This window comes from Cyanistes caeruleus, chromosome 2 (assembly GCF_971803275.1).
Source record: "Cyanistes caeruleus chromosome 2, bCyaCae1.hap1.1, whole genome shotgun sequence".
Lineage (NCBI taxonomy): Eukaryota > Metazoa > Chordata > Aves > Passeriformes > Paridae > Cyanistes > Cyanistes caeruleus.
This window is the reverse complement of record NC_141702.1, coordinates 95,012,044-95,029,271: the sequence shown is the minus strand read 5'-3', so window position 1 is coordinate 95,029,271 and position 17,228 is coordinate 95,012,044. Positions and strand designations below refer to the sequence as shown.

General features: G+C 38.1%; 1 protein-coding gene across 2 annotated transcripts in view; it reads right to left on the bottom strand.

Moving 5' to 3' along the window:
* Positions 1-17,228, bottom strand: part of THADA (THADA armadillo repeat containing) — a 152,142-nt gene that overhangs the window by 24,475 nt on the left and 110,439 nt on the right. For both annotated transcript variants that reach the window (XM_086878437.1, XM_086878438.1), the window contains exons 32-36: positions 9,778-10,190; positions 9,318-9,439; positions 7,840-7,912; positions 5,848-5,992; positions 2,664-2,795 (exon numbers count right to left, since the gene is read on the bottom strand). In XM_086878437.1, the coding sequence (XP_086734563.1) occupies positions 2,664-2,795; positions 5,848-5,992; positions 7,840-7,912; positions 9,318-9,439; positions 9,778-10,190 (885 nt within the window). The remainder of the gene's footprint in view (positions 1-2,663; positions 2,796-5,847; positions 5,993-7,839; positions 7,913-9,317; positions 9,440-9,777; positions 10,191-17,228) is intronic.

Genomic DNA, 17,228 nt, shown 5'->3' with positions numbered 1-17,228 from the left:
TAAAGCACTTATGGCATTGATTCCCTAAGCTGACAATAAATACAGCTCTTCTGCAGGCAGCTATAGGCTACTCCTCCCTTACATGCTGTGTACACAGTGAGAAAAGTGGATTTTGTGAGGAGTGGATATGAAGATGCTAGCACTAAAATTTCTGGCAAGACCAGTGCTTCTATTTTGTGAACAGCATTCCTGCTCTCTGTATGGTAAATTAACAGCAGTAAGGTGAAACACACCATAACCTATTCTTTACAGTGCAGTGTTTCTGGAAATGTAATGGCTACTAGGACACAACACTTTGGATGCACAAATGTAGCTGAAATTGTAATTGTCTCTTTACTCTCTCATGTTAGCTAGTGGTAATGGTAATGATATAAAAGTAAAACAATTACAGAATGTATGGAAACAGGTTTCAAAACATCCATTCCTCTTTCTGATCTCAAGTTATCTTTCTGATCTCTTGATCAGAAATGATATATAAGAATGTATTATAGAAAATAATATAATTATATATATAATATATATAATAATATATATTTATAATATATAATATAATATAATATAATTATGAATAATATAATAAAATTATAATATAGAAATAATATATCAGAAATCATGATAAAACTATTAGGCCACAATACTAATTTATCATCATATAGTAGAAATGAAAAGTCAGTTAATTTATGATATCCAGTAATTTGTTATAAAGTAAGAATTTTAAAGAGAATTGTTTCACAGCATCTATGGATTTCAGTCTATGGGTTCAGTTGTTTTAAAGTCAGTTCTGCGATGAAAAATCAGACTTTCATGGTATGAAAACTTGAAAAAAATAAGCAGATATTTGAATGTAATTTAAAAACTCCCATGACAGAGAGGTCTGGTGATCCATTAAATGTCTACACCACAGACCAAACATACTGCATACTCTCACATGCTCATGAAAAGAAAGGGGGTAAATGAAAGTAAACAAACAACATACAAAGGTGAACTTATTTTAATCTGGTTATAAATAAAACCCACAAGTGCAAAATTGCTCCCCAAAAGCTAGAAAGCAAATCACAAAAAGTGAAAAGAATTTAGTGGGGAAAAAAAGAAAGAGCAACAATGATGAAAAATTGACATGAAAGGAAACTGAATTATCTCTTTTCAAATGCAGCATTCTTTTCTAGTCACAGAAAACAGACACTCATTTAGTTGCAAGAACTTTAAATGAAGAAACAGAAAGGCACAGCTAAGTGTAACTGAGCGGTTAACAGATGTTTGGGGAGCAGAGTCCCTATCCTAATTAGGAACATAGAAAATAAAAAAACAATTATTATGTTAGCTTTTCAATTATGGTCACTTCAGCTTTACAAAGTGGTAAGCTATAAGAGCAAGTGCTGAGGTGACCTTAATATTAATTAGGAGACAGAGGACAGAGCTCTCATCCATTTAGAGGAAAATATCCCTTGGCACCAGGATACGACCGGAAAGAAGGAAGAAGATACAAGGAGTCAGAGAGACAATCCAGCACTGTATTATTCCCAAAGAAAGTATCATCTTGAGACACTTCAGGATGTCCCCAAAGGCCAGCACTGAGGACCTGAGGCACATGCACACAAAGCCCTTTGATGCTCAAGAGAGCTACAGCTGGGACTAGAGAAACTGTCAGAGCCGTGATGCCAGTGCTGGAACCAGAGCCTCCGGGATTTAACAGGAAGATGAAAGCTGTCCATACCATATCCCTCCTTTTACCTTGTTCTACCCCATAGCTCTGTGCCTGAACTGCACCAGCTCAAAACCATACTTGCCACATGAGCAGATTCCTGGCTACTTCTATCTACAATAGTGGCAAACGTGATTTTTCTGCCTTTTCTTATTTTTTTTTAACCACAAAACTACTTTATCTCTAGCCCAGCAGAAGTTCACATGGAGTGGGCTGACTAATTTGAACTGACTGCAGACAAGTTGGTACAGACGTTACTGAGTAGCATAGACCAGGGACCACCAGAGAGAGATGTGCTAAGGAGTAAATTCTAATTTATTCACAACACATGGAAGAATGTGTCAGCAGAGTCTCAAAGTGAAGCGCATTAATTAGTTAAGCCTACTCAAGTTTTGTGGCTATTTTAAAATTAACAAGGTTGAGTAAATTAGGGCAAGCAGACAAAAAGGCCCACATCCTCAAAAGCACATTGTGGGTATGCTGTGAATTATCTTTGTTGATCTGGATCTAAATGGATTTCAAGGTCAAATAATGAATCAATGAGTTGAATGCTGCTTCCTAGATTCCTATCTCTCTGTGATTAGGCTCTTACAACAATGTGGGATTCAAGGAGTGTCTTGCACTGCATTATATTAGAGCAGAGCTGGTATTAAAGAACTTTCAAACTGAAATTATGTGAATGTTGACTCATCACAGCACAAACCATAAAGTTGAGTCCTGCTGTTGTCTTTTTTACATCTCCATGTAACCATATGCAAATTAAACCAAGAACAGTAAAAGCAAAATAATAAAGCATGGTGGGCATCAAATTTGCTGTTATCTTTTATGGTACATATTTATAGGAGATGGATGAAGCACTTTACAGTTAGCAAGAAATTTGTGATGAGAAATACTTTTGCCTCCTAAACATGCCATAATACTTAAAATAATATAATGTTAACATAATATAATGTTAACATACCTGTTCCTTCACTGCTCTTTTTTTCCAACTGTGCCACTTGTACCACTTCAGCAGCAGCATCCCTTACTACCAAGTCTTCATTCTGCAGCAGTAGAATCACACATTTCCACAGACCAAGGGTATCAGACAGTCCTGTATTTGTGGAGAAAAATTAGAGTTCTTTTTTTTACATGCATTCAAAGAAGTTAGAGAGCTCTGTTTCCACACCTAAACACAACACATGAAAGGCATTGGCAAACCACTGGGAAAAAGACTGGCAATACAATCAAAGTATTTACAGCATCTGTGAACCTTATCTAGGTGGCAGACCCAGCTTGGTTTAAACAGTGGGCAGCAGATATGAGAATGGGCCTCTCTACTGGGTTCAACTTCAGTCATGAGTGCTCTCAATTTTCTACAATTTCTAGGAGTGCATAATTCCTGTTTGGCAACATCAAAAATTCTGTGGCTGGAGATTGACCAACGCACTCTGATCACAGATTTGGTGTTGCAATCTGACTGAAGCAGAGGCTGCCAAACAAAGCTTTCTTCAGATACTTCCTAGATTTCTTCAGATACTGCCAGTAGGGCTGGACACAAATGCCATTCCCTGCCGGAAACAGCAAATGACTCCACCTTTCAGGGATCTGCTTCTTACCTCCTCCCACCTGTCCCCACTACTCACCAGCATGCCCTTCCACCTTACACCCACCCTCTGTTGGAAACAAGTTTAATCCGTGGGGTGATTACAGGTACACATCTAACATTAACCAGAGAGAAGTGCCAAGAGGGAGGTGCTCATCTGGTAATGCCCAAGGCAAGCAGACAGCACACACCACCCCAGTGGCAATTCACACCTCACAAGCCATTCTTCCCTTGCAAACCCTCATGCCATTTATTGCTGCCACACCATTCATGACTAGCTCAAGTCACACATCTGTACTGCTAGGTTTGCTGGGGTATTTTTCAACTGACTTTTCAGGTCTTGTTGAACATCCTGGTTAAAGGAATCAACTGGAAGGTCACTTTTAGATGCAGCCAGCTGTTAGATATTACTTTCTGGTGACCACAGACAATACAAGAGTTGTGTTTCATTGCTGCTTTTCTTCTACCATGTTTTCAGCAGGTTTATCAGAGATCTGTATTGCAAGGCTAGCCAGACAACTGCTATTTCACTGCTTGGACAAAGTAAATTGCTCTAGGCTTTACTACACAGGCAGAAGAAGCATTCCTGTATTACCAGTAACTTCCCTATGTGGCAATGGCATGAAGTATAATTATTTCAGAAAGAAGTTGCTTTTATTCATAGCATGACACACTCAATAATGTTACACTGGTAGTAGAAAAAGAAAGACTTTTTCTGAACCCTCAAGCAGCTTGATGAAGAGATTATGGGGTCACCCATATATATACTGGCATTCACCCTCTTTCTCTTAGGAACACAGAAATGGAAGCTCTTGGGAATGACTACAACTCCATTTCATACAACCACAGCTTCCTTCAGCATCTACTTTTTACTATATGTGGTCAAGCAAGCTGATGCAGAAAGAGGCAGAGAAGCCAAAGCTGTTTACATGCACACAACCCCTTTAAGGGAATTATTCTGGGTTTATATCACTACAACTAATCACCAGTCCATGCCCTTGATTTGCCAAACTCCTCACTGCAGTACTGACAGTTTCATAGTTGTGAACACCCCCAGACTGACAATTCTAGGTACTATGAAGGGTCAGATCCGCATCTTTCTTCCCCAGATCAATTTTCAGAGCAAAGAGCTAATTCAGATGGTTTGCCCACTGAGGCCTTGGGGTTCTATTTTCTGGGCTGTTTGGGGAGCATTTATTTTTGTTTACTTGTCTGTTTTCATTTGTTTTGTTAGGATTTTACATAGGGAACAAACTGCTCCTATTTTTTATTTCAGACCTTCACATCTGCCTGACTGGAAAGCATGGAAATCAGCAACTGTTTTGACAAGACCAAGGAGGAAACTGCTGTCCATCATCTATGGACCACATCAAAATAACAACAGATGAGAAGCACAGCATTTGGGAGTTTTTCCTAAATACTTACTTACTCCAATACTTCCACTGTCTTCATCTGACATAAAATGGTAATAATGTCTGTCCTATGAAGAGCTTTATCTAGATGGTGAAGCTCAAGATTTCCAGAGCTGATACTATGAACACTTAATAGTGCAATGTCTACCTCATATAGCAGATTTAGCTCTGGTAAATGTTACCAATACCTCTTAAAAAGCACATCTCAAAATAATAGCTAATTTTTCACAAAATAACTATCTACAGATTAAGAAATATACTGTTCTTTTTGTGTAAGAGATATTTGTACCCAGTCCACATGGATGGACTTAAGCTACTTAAACTAAAAACATTCATATAACTACACTGGAATGAAGTATCACAGAGTTACAAGGATCTAAAGCTGACCATCCTGTCCAGGATGCAAAATAATTTCTTTATCATCTATTACTACCTATTCTTTCATATCTCCTGGCCCTTTAGTTACAAAATCCCCCTATTCTCTATTCACAGAAGGCAGGGGGTAAAAGAAAGCTAAAAGAAAAAACCCATCTATTCTCCAGAACAAACCAGAGTTTCACTTAGCTTTGCTTCCCAGTCACTAATGTACTGTTGAATAAGGCCATGTAGATTTTGCTTGTTCTCCTTTATTTTCTAAAGAGACAGTCTAATGTTAACTTAAAACAAAAATCCTTATACCTGGGAGGTATAATATGATCCAATTATTGATCATTCTTATAGTAGAACATGTCTCTCATTCCTAGACTGAAGCCCTTCATTTCAACATCCAGCCAGTACAGCTTTGCTACATTCCCAGTGTTAAACTAAACTCTGTCCACCTCACCGATAGAGTACTACAGAAGGATTCAAGTCACAGAACAACTGCAAGCCAGTAATTCTGTACAGCAGTGTATAGTGACCAGGAGACATAGCAACATCTTATGTGCCCCTTCTGCAGAGTTGTTGACAGAGGCTGGGCACATGTGCCTTTTCTACCAGAATTTAAATAAATCTGTATGTTCAGTAATTAAATCCTATCAAAATTTTCAAAAACCCCTGTCTGAAGTAAATATGTTTTGACTGTGCATACACACACAATACATTTGAAATAATGTATTAATGGATTTCATAAAAAAAAAAATCCAGAAAATTACTTTCAAGCTACTTACCAAGAATAAGCTTCTCATTGATCAGAAGGAATGATGTTATACTTTTAAGAACTTCAGCAGCTGCTAAGAGCATCTCTGTCTCTTGCTCATCTCCACAAAAATACACTATCAGCTGAACCCATTTTTTCAAGACTTCTTCTGAAATCTGAAGGCACAGAACATGTAAGAAGTGTGCTGTAGAAGCTGGTCTTACCTCTTACCATCACACTGAGCTATGGTCTGCCTAAGGGATACTGTTCATTAGTAAATTGTGATTAGTAATGTTCACATGTATCCCCATGTGAACATTAAAAAGTTGGGAAATTTTCTTTTAGTTAGAGCAGTATTCACAGGCCAAGTCCTTCACTCTTTCCCTTCACACCAGACTCACCAATGACGACAGAAGTCAAAGCATAGTTTTGTGTCCTCAGTCCTTCTACACATGCAAGCCAAGGACAAATATGCTGGTCCTTTGCTGAATTCCATATAGTTCCTCTCTGCCCATCTCTCCAGTCTGTCAAGGTCCTTCTGAAGGGCTGCACAGCCTCCTAGGGTATCATCCACTCCTCCCAGCTTTGTGTTGTCAGCGAACTTGCTGAGGAGGCCTCTGCCCCTTCATCCAAGTCACTGATGAAGAAGTTAAATATTGGGCCCACCACTGAACCTTGGGACTCCACTAGTGACAGACCAACTATATACCTGTGACACTGCTTATGACCCTCTGGGATGTGCCATTCAGCCAGTTCTCAACCCACCTCATTAACTGAGGAATAAATGAAACCTCAGTCATACTCGACCTCATTCTGCCTTGTACAGGGCCACGTACCTGCACTGCACAAAGGGACATAGCCAGAGTATGTCCTATAGATTCTATAACAGGTGAAAACAAAAACTAAAAATCTCCCACGATGTTACAATGACTCAAACTTCAAGCAGACACATGGACGGACTATCTAGAAAGACAGAACTTAATTTTTACCTTATGGAAGAGAAAATCCCTTCCACAGATGCACGTACCGTGCAAGTCCAAAGACAGAATTTAGATGGAAAACTGAGGTACCTGGTCTTTCCCAAAGCCAAAAGCTCTCTCTGTAGGTATATCTTACATCTCCCATGATTTATAAGTTATTAGAGAAAGTTATTGCAGCATTTCTAGTTAAGCTTTTACAGCATTTTTCATTAATTCCTGTAAAAAATGCTAACTTTAAGTACTTGCACTATGACTTTCCTTTAACAAAAAAGATTTAACATCATAATTAATGTTCCTCAATTCTTGTGTGCAAATATGATTTTATATTTTTTTATAATGAGACATGGTTATTAGCATAAAATATGAATCCATTCTACTGTTCATTCAATGAAAAATAATAGCTTTGCAAGGAAAATAATCTTCCTTTTAAAACAGATCATGAGAGTTTTGTTTGTTTTTAATATCCACTAAGTGGGTTTTGTGTCTTTGAAAATATTTTTTAAAATAACTATCACTAAAGCTGCTTTTGCACTGTTTTACACATACATATGTGACATCACAGACTAACAATTTAAAATCAAAAGAAATCTGAGCTGGCTGGGAACTGCAAACTGCACCCAACCACTGCTTCAGCTTCGTGCCTTCCCATCCGATGTGCTCTCCCGTGGGTTCTCCAAAAATCAAGAAACCACAACAAAGCTGCACTTCATTAAATGGGCTGGTTTCAGAACAAGCATTAAACACCACAGGCATTTCCCTTTCCACATTATAGCGACCATTTTGGATGAGCTCAGAAGCTGAAATTACTCCATCAGAAATATTTATGTATGTATTTAACTTGAAATTACTTTGAGAGGGATGTACTGAGATGACATTCATGGCTGTGTCATTTCAGAACATGGCAGTGTATTCAGAGAGGATGACATAATATCAAAAATTAAGAAAACAAGAAGCTTGGAGCTTGGATCTAAAAGAAGCCACATTACTGCAATCACTAAAAACTCCAGGATTACAAAACTGTTAACCAGCTCCATTTTCCTTACCTGCTGATGGTTCTGCAAATGGTGGATAATCAATCTGGAGGCAAATTTGAGAGCTATGGTTTGACCTTCAGGGCTGAGAAAACAAGGCAAAGGACATATCAAAAAGCCAGCTAATTCTGTCATCATTTCACCTCTAGAAGAAAACCAGCCAACTCTTAATTACTTCTGATTATCACCAATGGGTATATCTCAAGCTGAGCACTTGGAGCTTTTACATTAGAGATCTAGATGTTAGCTAAGTTCTCAGCTGATATGCAAATGAAACATGCCCTTACTTCCACTTCTCTCATGTTTATTTTCTATTTACATACTTCTCATGGAAGAACACATTTGAAAATGGAACATGAGTCTATTAAGTAAACCAGACATTATTTTAAATTGTGAACAAATGCATCTCTTGAAGCTGGTGTTTAGCAGCAAGAATATCTCTTCTACAACTGCTAGAAATACTCCTAGTGAAGAATATGCTTACTGCCAGCTTCCAAGCCTCTCTGCTGCCTAGCAGGATCTAAAGACATGGCTCTTGGCACCTTGGCTTCTGAAGCCTATTCCCACCATGGGGAATGGCAACACCTGGGCAGCAAGGCCTGCTATTTCAGTTACTTCCCTCTAACAGCACCAGTTTGTGTTATTTTACCACCAGTATTTTACTTCATCACAGAAACCAGCATTCCCTGTCATCATCATTTGAACTTGAACAATTTAGTGAAAATCAGCAGCAAATATGCACAGCTATAAAATGCTGTTCTACACTCTAAACCTTCTATATTCAATGTTTGTAACACTGGATTGCAATGTTTGCATGGCTTAAAAAACTATCAGAAATAGGATGTCATACTCTTAGAGCCTGGACACTGTAAGCCTGTTTGCCCACTCCACTATGAATGGATGGACACAGTTTCTAATTCAGTAGGAACTACAAACTAGCTCCACATTTTCATTGCTTTCTGCTGACTCTATAGTCTGTATAAGGAGTGCAAACCCTAAGGATTAGGATTAACCATTTCTGCCAATCCAACAAGTTAAATGAGATCTGTCATTCTTTCTACGAACCATCTGCCCATTAACCAGGATAGGATAGGAGGGATAGCAGATTCAAAGCAAATGAGTGTATGGTTGGATCATGGATACTAATTGTTAATTCTACAGTAAAGTGGGAATTTCCCAGTTACCATTCAGGAAGAACTATGCTCACTGGCTATCACAGAAGAGCCAGAGTAACTTCTTTTTTCAGGACATTTTCAGGACTACTGGACATTTACAGGGTGCTAGTATGACTTGTGGGCCTTTTTATTAATTCAGATAAAGGTCTTACCTCCCTGAAAAATTCTCAAGAACCCACTTTATTCAAATAAGCCACACTCTCTTTTCTGAAACACAGATTTTTAAATGAAAAGGCAGTCCCAAACCAATATATTTATGTTCAACATTGAAAGTTTTTAAAATGTAAGTATTTCAACATGCATGACAGACCATACCTGCTGGAGATATCTGCAAGGTTTAAACTCCAGGTTAAGAGCTCATTTGGATACATTTTTATAGAGCATTCAGTCTTTGGAACCACATTTCTGAGATCCATATTATAAAGAATTTCCAGCACCTGCGGACACAATTCACAAACTAAGAATTTACAGACAGTCTCAACAGGAATGTGATATCAATAAAACACTGATTTAAGCTCCACTCCAAGAACACAAAGGTTCTCTCTGGACACTTCTAAGAAAGCAGAGAAGCTCTTGCTTTTACACAAGAACATCTGTTACAAAATTATTGCACAGCTCCTGTTCAGTATAAAAAAAACCTCAACTATTCACCTACTACTTAAAAAGCAAAATGCATGTTTGAAATATATTTTTGAAAATTACAAATATAATTAAAAATTAAAAACATGATCTACTGAAAACATACAAAATGTCAATAAAGAAAGCACCCTCTTACCTTGCAAAAACACTGGGCATTTGTTTCCGTCAGAGCCATTGTGAGAAGAGTGTCTTCCAAATCAGTGACTAAACATAAAACACCTCCTCTTCCTTCTGCAATCCGCTTGGAATTTCTTTGTTTCAGCCACTGCAGTATTGCTTCCAATGCCAGCAGACGCACTTCATGGAACTCACAGTGCAGGAGATGAGTTACTGACAATGAGGGCTTGGCCATTTCCCTTGAAGCAGCTGAATCACTGCTCTGGATGTCAGGACCTGCACTCACTGACAGCACTGATATTACAAGTTTGGTGGTGCTCTGAAGATACTGTATCAGTCCTGGTTCTGCTGATGAGTAGGGAATACCAGACACCAATTCAGAATCTGAAATTACTTTTTTCATCTCTTCCCAAAAGTCAAGCAATTGCATTCCTGGAATGAGAGTAACACTTAGTAAAGTGAACATTAGATGATGTTACTATCTGCTCCAGATCATGAAGTTGACAAATACCAGGTATGCAAAAGGTATCATAAGGTAAACTCAGGCATGAGATGAAAATCAGAGTTCTCCTTCATTTTAAATTGATTCCAAATTATAAAAAAGCTTTGCTAAATATCACATGTATTCATATTAAAATCAATAGAAACAAACACACAAATTTTTCAGAGAACCATGACTGTTCAACACATGAGTTAAAAGTTTCAAACAACTTAAAAATCCTACAGTACCTTGCAGATTGCCTGTAATCTTTACCAATTACATCTGTTTGGTAAGTATTTCTTTAAATCAAACTAGTAATACAATATTGCAAATTGTACAAGCCTACTACTTCTACCACTGCAGAAATGATTAGCACAAATAAACCATTAAATATATGTAGGAAAAAAATGTCGATAGTTAGCTCTAAAATCAGAGACCACACTGAACAAAGTGCTGTCTGTCAGACTACTCAGCTTCAACTGAAATCAGGAGAAATAAGCACAGAGGCCATACTGATAACACTGAAAATCTCATGCCTTCATAATTTTAGTCAGAAAAAATTGCTATTAAGAAGATGCTCCTTCAAGATAAATAGACCTGTTCTGTGTGTATCAGTCTAAAGAATTTTATTTATTAAAAAACCCAGGATACTTTTCCTTTTCTTACTGATTTTGAACAGTTAACATAGCTAAGAAAACAAAGGAGCTGCACTATAACCCCTCTTATGTATCAGCACAAGAACTGTGACATTTCAGCCATTTACATTGGTGCAACCTTATCCACATGGCACAGCACAGCCTAAGAACCTTCTTTAGTGCTTGGCCACCTCCTGGAGCGAACAGAGGCCACTGCCATCTGTGATACCAGAGGGTTTCAAGGCTTTAGCAGAGTTGGCAATGTAGACACAAAATGAAAGAAAAAAGTCATCAATGGTCCTATTTCACACCCACATAGACTGAAATACTCATGTGCTTTGAATTCAGTCTTCTTCTCCATCATCAGCAGGAATGAACTATTTTATAATATTGAAATATTTTTTTCCCAGTTCAGTGTCTTTATAGCTTGTACTGCAAGAAAATGAACATGCTATACTCCACAAAATTCAAATGCAAGTAGAGGAAAATCACAAAAGAACAGAGAACAGAGCCATTAGTGCTAGGGGATGTTGGAAGTTTAGGTTTTTTAAAATGTGAAAATGCACTAAAGGTAAATACAAAGATTAAATAAACTTATATTTCTTCAGTATCTGCAAGAAGACAACTAATTTAACTTTGCTATTTATAATTAAACACTGAGCACTGCTAGAAGCCTGTCCAAATAGTCCTACTAAATTCCTGAATTTGACATGAAGCCATAGCACAAATATAGATTCATTTTGCTGTCCATGAAGTCATTTCCCTAAGCTTTCCATTTACAGTTAAATATCCTGCCCTTTCATATTCAGATTCTTCCAAAGCCATCTTAATTTGTTTGACATTTACACAGAAAGTTAACATGGTTGTACACCGTCTAGTACGTAAGACAGAATAATTTCTGAGTAATTCTGGACATGTTTCAAAGAAATCTAGTATTTGTGAAAAATATTCAGACACATTGCCCAACCATTAGCTCTGTCATTCACATTTTCGCTACGTTTTCTTTCCTGAAGGGACTTGATGCAGTCAAAAGAACTCCAGCATCAGTGCAAAGCTGTCTCAGAGCATTATCCTCTACAGGACACAGCTGACTTCCTTCTCATAGCAGTGCAAACTTGTGTATTTTATTTGCTACATTTCTAAACCAGCCCCAACACACTGCTTTTGCACACTGGCATCATAGCATAAACTAGCATTAATGCCCGTGTCACACGACACGTATCCAACTGCCAGAACCCCTTAATTTCTCAACTGTCTGGTTGCCTTGGAGAGGGATTAGGCCTTCATCTCAGCTATTACACAGCCTGACTCCACAGACAGCAGTTTAACAACAGAAATAATCCCAGGCAGCTGAAAGAAAAAGGTTCAAGGTCGAACGCCTCAGTTCTGGAAGAGAAACAGCTTCAGTTTCAAGAGCAGTGCACCCTCTCAGGTTCCTATCTGCTCCCCTCCTCAGCTGCCTTCCAGCAACACACACATCACTTGGCTCAGCTCTTCAGACCAAGGGTGTATTTGTAAGTAAATTGCAAGAGAAATGCTTTTATCTCCTGTCCACGGTGCTTTACATTGAGGTAAGCTACATGCAAGCAGTAATGGGAAACCTGACAGGATGGCAGGGTCAAAGCTCCAGAGCAGGGAAAGTGAGAGCAATATTAAGTGCACAGAGAGAGAGAGAGAGAGAACAAGGGAGCAAGAGAGAAAAAAAATAATTAGGGGAAGGGGGGAGGGTGTTTTCCATTTAGTTGGTGGCAACATTGTCAACTTCGCCAGAGCCTGCAACTCAACATTAGAGAGAGTGGTGACCCTCCCATTGACTCCAGGAGCTGGCCATGCACTGACCTTCCAACTCAGCAAACTTTCACTTGTATTTTGCAAGGCCAGCACAACTTCTCTTTATGTATTTATCTTTGAAGGCAAGAACTACTTTTATATAAATACATAGCAGAGCTACTCACTCCCAGAACGACTGCTTGCAGAGACTGTGATACAAGAGTCTTTAGCAACAGATACTCTTTTTCTGTACATATCAAATACTTCTGCTTTGGAAGCCTTCTGGATGGCTAATTTTTTTCCCATGCAATTGTGAAAGACTGGACACTGTGGCTCATCTATTTTACAGAAAGTCTCTTTAAAATTGGATGTCTCAATGGCAAGGCTGTCAGCAAAATAAGACTGTCTGAATATTTGCTTAGCCTCAGCACACCAGAAAGCAAATCCTTCTGCATTCATCTTGTGCTCCACATGCTCTCAAATACTCTTTTTTTCACACAAATATGTACAAAAGGAAAGAATGCCCCTGTCTTATTACAGTGCAGTGGAAATATTCCTGCTTTCAACTTCATCACAAAGAAATCACGAGAAAAGGCTTCAAGAAAAGGCTTTCATGTAAATGTTTTTTCCTCTGCTTAGCTTTAAGTAAACTCTTTCCTTTGGCTTACATCAAAATATCCAACTAAACCAGAAAACCACACTGGTTCCCAAAGTAAATGTCAGCCTCTGTTGTTATGATACAGTAACTACATACTTTTATTTACAAACAAACATCACTGTACAGTTTGAATGACCAGCTGCTGTGAGAAGGGAGAACAAATTTTGGCTGACCAAAGAAGGGTCCTGGCAAACAGCAGTCTTTCCAGGATGCTGACAGATGCAAAAGAGCCCCCAAGAATTAAGTGTATTTAATTTTATTTTTTTCCCTTAAAGGATTGCTTCATTTGTGGGACAGGAAGAATTTCAGCCTGCTTCTAGTACAGGAGACATCTTACACAAGCACTTGGTTCTCCTCCACACCCGACACAAACATCCTCAATCCCCCACACTGATCATGCATCATCTGTGTCACGGCATAAAGGTTTGACGGGCTGTTTTTTTAAATCCTATTTGCGATCAACTGACGTTCAGTCAGGTATATGAAGTAAAATGGTCTTTCACCATCTGAAAATAAAAAGGAAAGGAAGAGGAGCAAAATGGAAATAGCAGATTGGATGAATCTCCAGTTATGAACCTCACAAAAATTTAGTGGCTCCCAAACCTGCAACCTGCCTGTCTCTCCTCTGCTCTTCCCTGCAGCGGCAGGCAGGACCAATTCATTCTGTTCTGTAAGCAGATACAAAGAGCAAGGACAGAAAAATGTCCCTGCTCAGGGACTAACAATCAGCTGATGGACAGGTCAGCTGGTATTTCATCTCAGAGGCACTACAGTGTTCAAAAGTGAGAGGAGTAATCTGACTTCCTTCCATATTTAAATTAAACTTGCTTCACCTCCTTGCAGAGTTGATACACTTCTGGAGGATTTGGTAATTTCACAGTTATTATTTAGCTACTGCCAAATGGACAATTCTCCTGATCATCAGGTATGAGGGGCTACCTTCTGTACAAGTGATTAGTATAGCTCTAAATATTTGCATGCTTCTAGATAAATATTGAGAGTAAATCCTGTATGCAGGCCCTCAAGCATCCAAACCATTTTCCATATTCCTCTTCCAGAGGTTCCAGAAAAAAAGAACAAAGCGGGGGAAAAGGGGGGAGGTTACTAGCAGCATCAGAAAACTTACTGACAGTGTGTAAGGGCAGACAAAAATTACAAGAACAGCAATAACACACTGCTGTGCCTGCAGTACATTGTTATGGGAAGGGGCTCTGAGCATCAAAAATATGAATATTCATCATTATTCAACAAGCCCTGCAAGAAAGTGCAATTGTTTATGAACTGAGATTAAAATCCACTCTCAAACAACCATCCACAGACACCTGAACAGATCATATGAATAGGGAGTAGGCTGAGGTAAACAGTGCCAAGAAGAGATTTTCCTAGACAAATACTAAGGAAAAGTATTTTCTTTCATATTTTTCCTTTTTTATTAAAAGTGGATTAGGCAAAGTCACTGCTAAATGGAAATAAAACCACAAAGAGAACAGAAAAGTCTGTTTCATTACACAGCCATACTAAGGTGACTGTTGATGATCATAAAAAGGGTGTATTTTAAGCAGGATGTTTTCTTTTAAAAACATCTGCAATTTCTTCAACATCAGAGACTAAGCATCAGAACTCACAATACAATCCAAAACTACAAGCATGACTGACTACCAGAATCCACAGACAATTTATTGATGAGGACACAAGCATCCCATTGCATTTTGTACAGCATAAGGGAAAGTTTCCAAAGGAAAAAAGAAGGGAAAAAACCCGACATTATATCTAGACACTGAAACAGCTATTTTTTCTCAAAGGTATTTTTTCTTACAGCTTCTCTCTGGCCCAGCACTGAGTTTTCCAGTATTGTGCATTCATATGAAATCATAAAACCCCATGGAGACAGTGCAAATCAGTCAGTGGTTAGAATCTGAACAGAACCTGATTTTGAAAGGATGAGCAGTCTCTGTCTTCATGTGGGGACAGAATTTTAACTGCTAACATTAGTAAACATGACCAATTGCACTTTCCCCTAGTGTCACTTATTTCATGGAACACCTTTCCATATTCCCTGCTCAACACAACATTCCAGCAGTATCATGAGTACCCTCCACAACCCTCCTCTGAGCACTGACTCTGCCACCCTTCTAAAATCACTTTTACCTTCCTCCTCCTCCACCACCTGTGTCACAAGTTCTGCCTCCACGGTTTCTTTGATAGCTGTTGGTATTGCACATATCCATCTCCTTTCTCCCAAAATTTATTCTTTTCAGCCTTGGCCCATTTGTTTTGTTCTTCTGTCTCACACTAACTTTGGTCAGTCTTTGGACCACCTCAGCATCCCTCACTTGTTCTGCCGCTGGCATTTTACTGTCCAGGCAATTCCCAGTCACTCCCTATGTCTTGGACTTCCAACAATGCCACGCTCAACTTCTTCATTCTCCTGTCTGCATTGAATTAGAACACTGAGTACCTAAAAACATTTCCTTTTGACTTGTCTAATTTAATGTTAGTAGGAACCTTTAGTTAAGCATCAATTAGATGATCCTGTAAATATGTTTTAACTCTTTACCTTCCTTATGCCAAAATATTTACTCAGTGCCACAGTCAATACAGCAGCAAACTTTATATAATTTTTGACAACATAAACAAAAACTGCATTTAATTTGTTAAGAGCAAATTTCACTCTATGCTAATTAGACCAAATAACCAAAACATGTGTTAATAAGCTGCCAGTGTTTTTATTCAAATATTTCTTTGACCACACTTCTTAAGAATCTAGGTAAAGAAAGTTAAACTATGGCTAAAATAATCGACCTACTTATCCCTGTCAAATTATTACCATTCAAAATTCATCATTTTTTTAAGTTAGCCTGCAGGAAAAACTTGGCTACCATTTAGCTTCTTTCCAGAATAAGAAAATATTAAGAAGTATGATACAGAAAAAAGTGGCCATAGCCTTCGAATGCTATTTAAAAGTCCTAGAAATCATGAAATTCCAACATATAAGAGATTCCTATGTAAAGATCAGTATGTGCTTTCCTTGCAAAGCATTGCAAAGCATCCAGAAGTTTGATAATCCATATTATTTCTATAAATGTATTTTATAACTTCTAATTAAAATGGACATATATAACCAAGAGAATGGTATTTGCACTGTAAGTTATTTAAAACAGTATTTTGTATTTGAGGACAGAACCTGCAGACAGCTGAAATTACAGCCCGTGTTTCTGATCACATATACAGTGCACAGTACTTTTTGCAACCATTTCTTTAGACTGTGAGCAGCATTTGAGAATCTTAACCAAGCTACATCTACAGAATGTTTAGGTATTTGGAAAAGAGCAAGAAAATGGAAGTATGTTTTTGTAAAACTCAAGGAAAGAAAACAAGTAAGAATAGAATACTGACTGGTCCATTTTGGTATCAAAACAATTTCTTTATTAACAGGATTAATCATGTAAATACTAAGTACTGCTGCCAAGTTTGACAACAACGCTGGAGTTTGTTAATTTCAAGAACTTTTATAAATTCTTCCACCTCAAAGGTAGAAAAGAAAAATGCTTGGTTAGATTACAAGTGGCATCTTTTCCTAAATCACTGATTCATTCTATTTGACATCCTTTCAAAATATTTTCTCTTTCCCACCAAACTTGAATTTTGAAAACACTACACTGACAACAGGCCAAACCAGCCAGAAGATTGACAGCATATATACAGGATAAAGCAACAACTTGGCAGGATTATCTTCAGCAAAATTTTCTTTCATCTTTTCCCTCTTCTGTTCTACATCCTACTTCACTTATGCTGACAGGACTCTATCAACAAGTGCCATGTTTTGGAACACAACCCTGGCCAAAATACGCTACTAACAGCCAAGCATATTATAGAGTTGCATCCATTTTTCCCTTCACAAAATGACAAAATACTATGAGAAAACT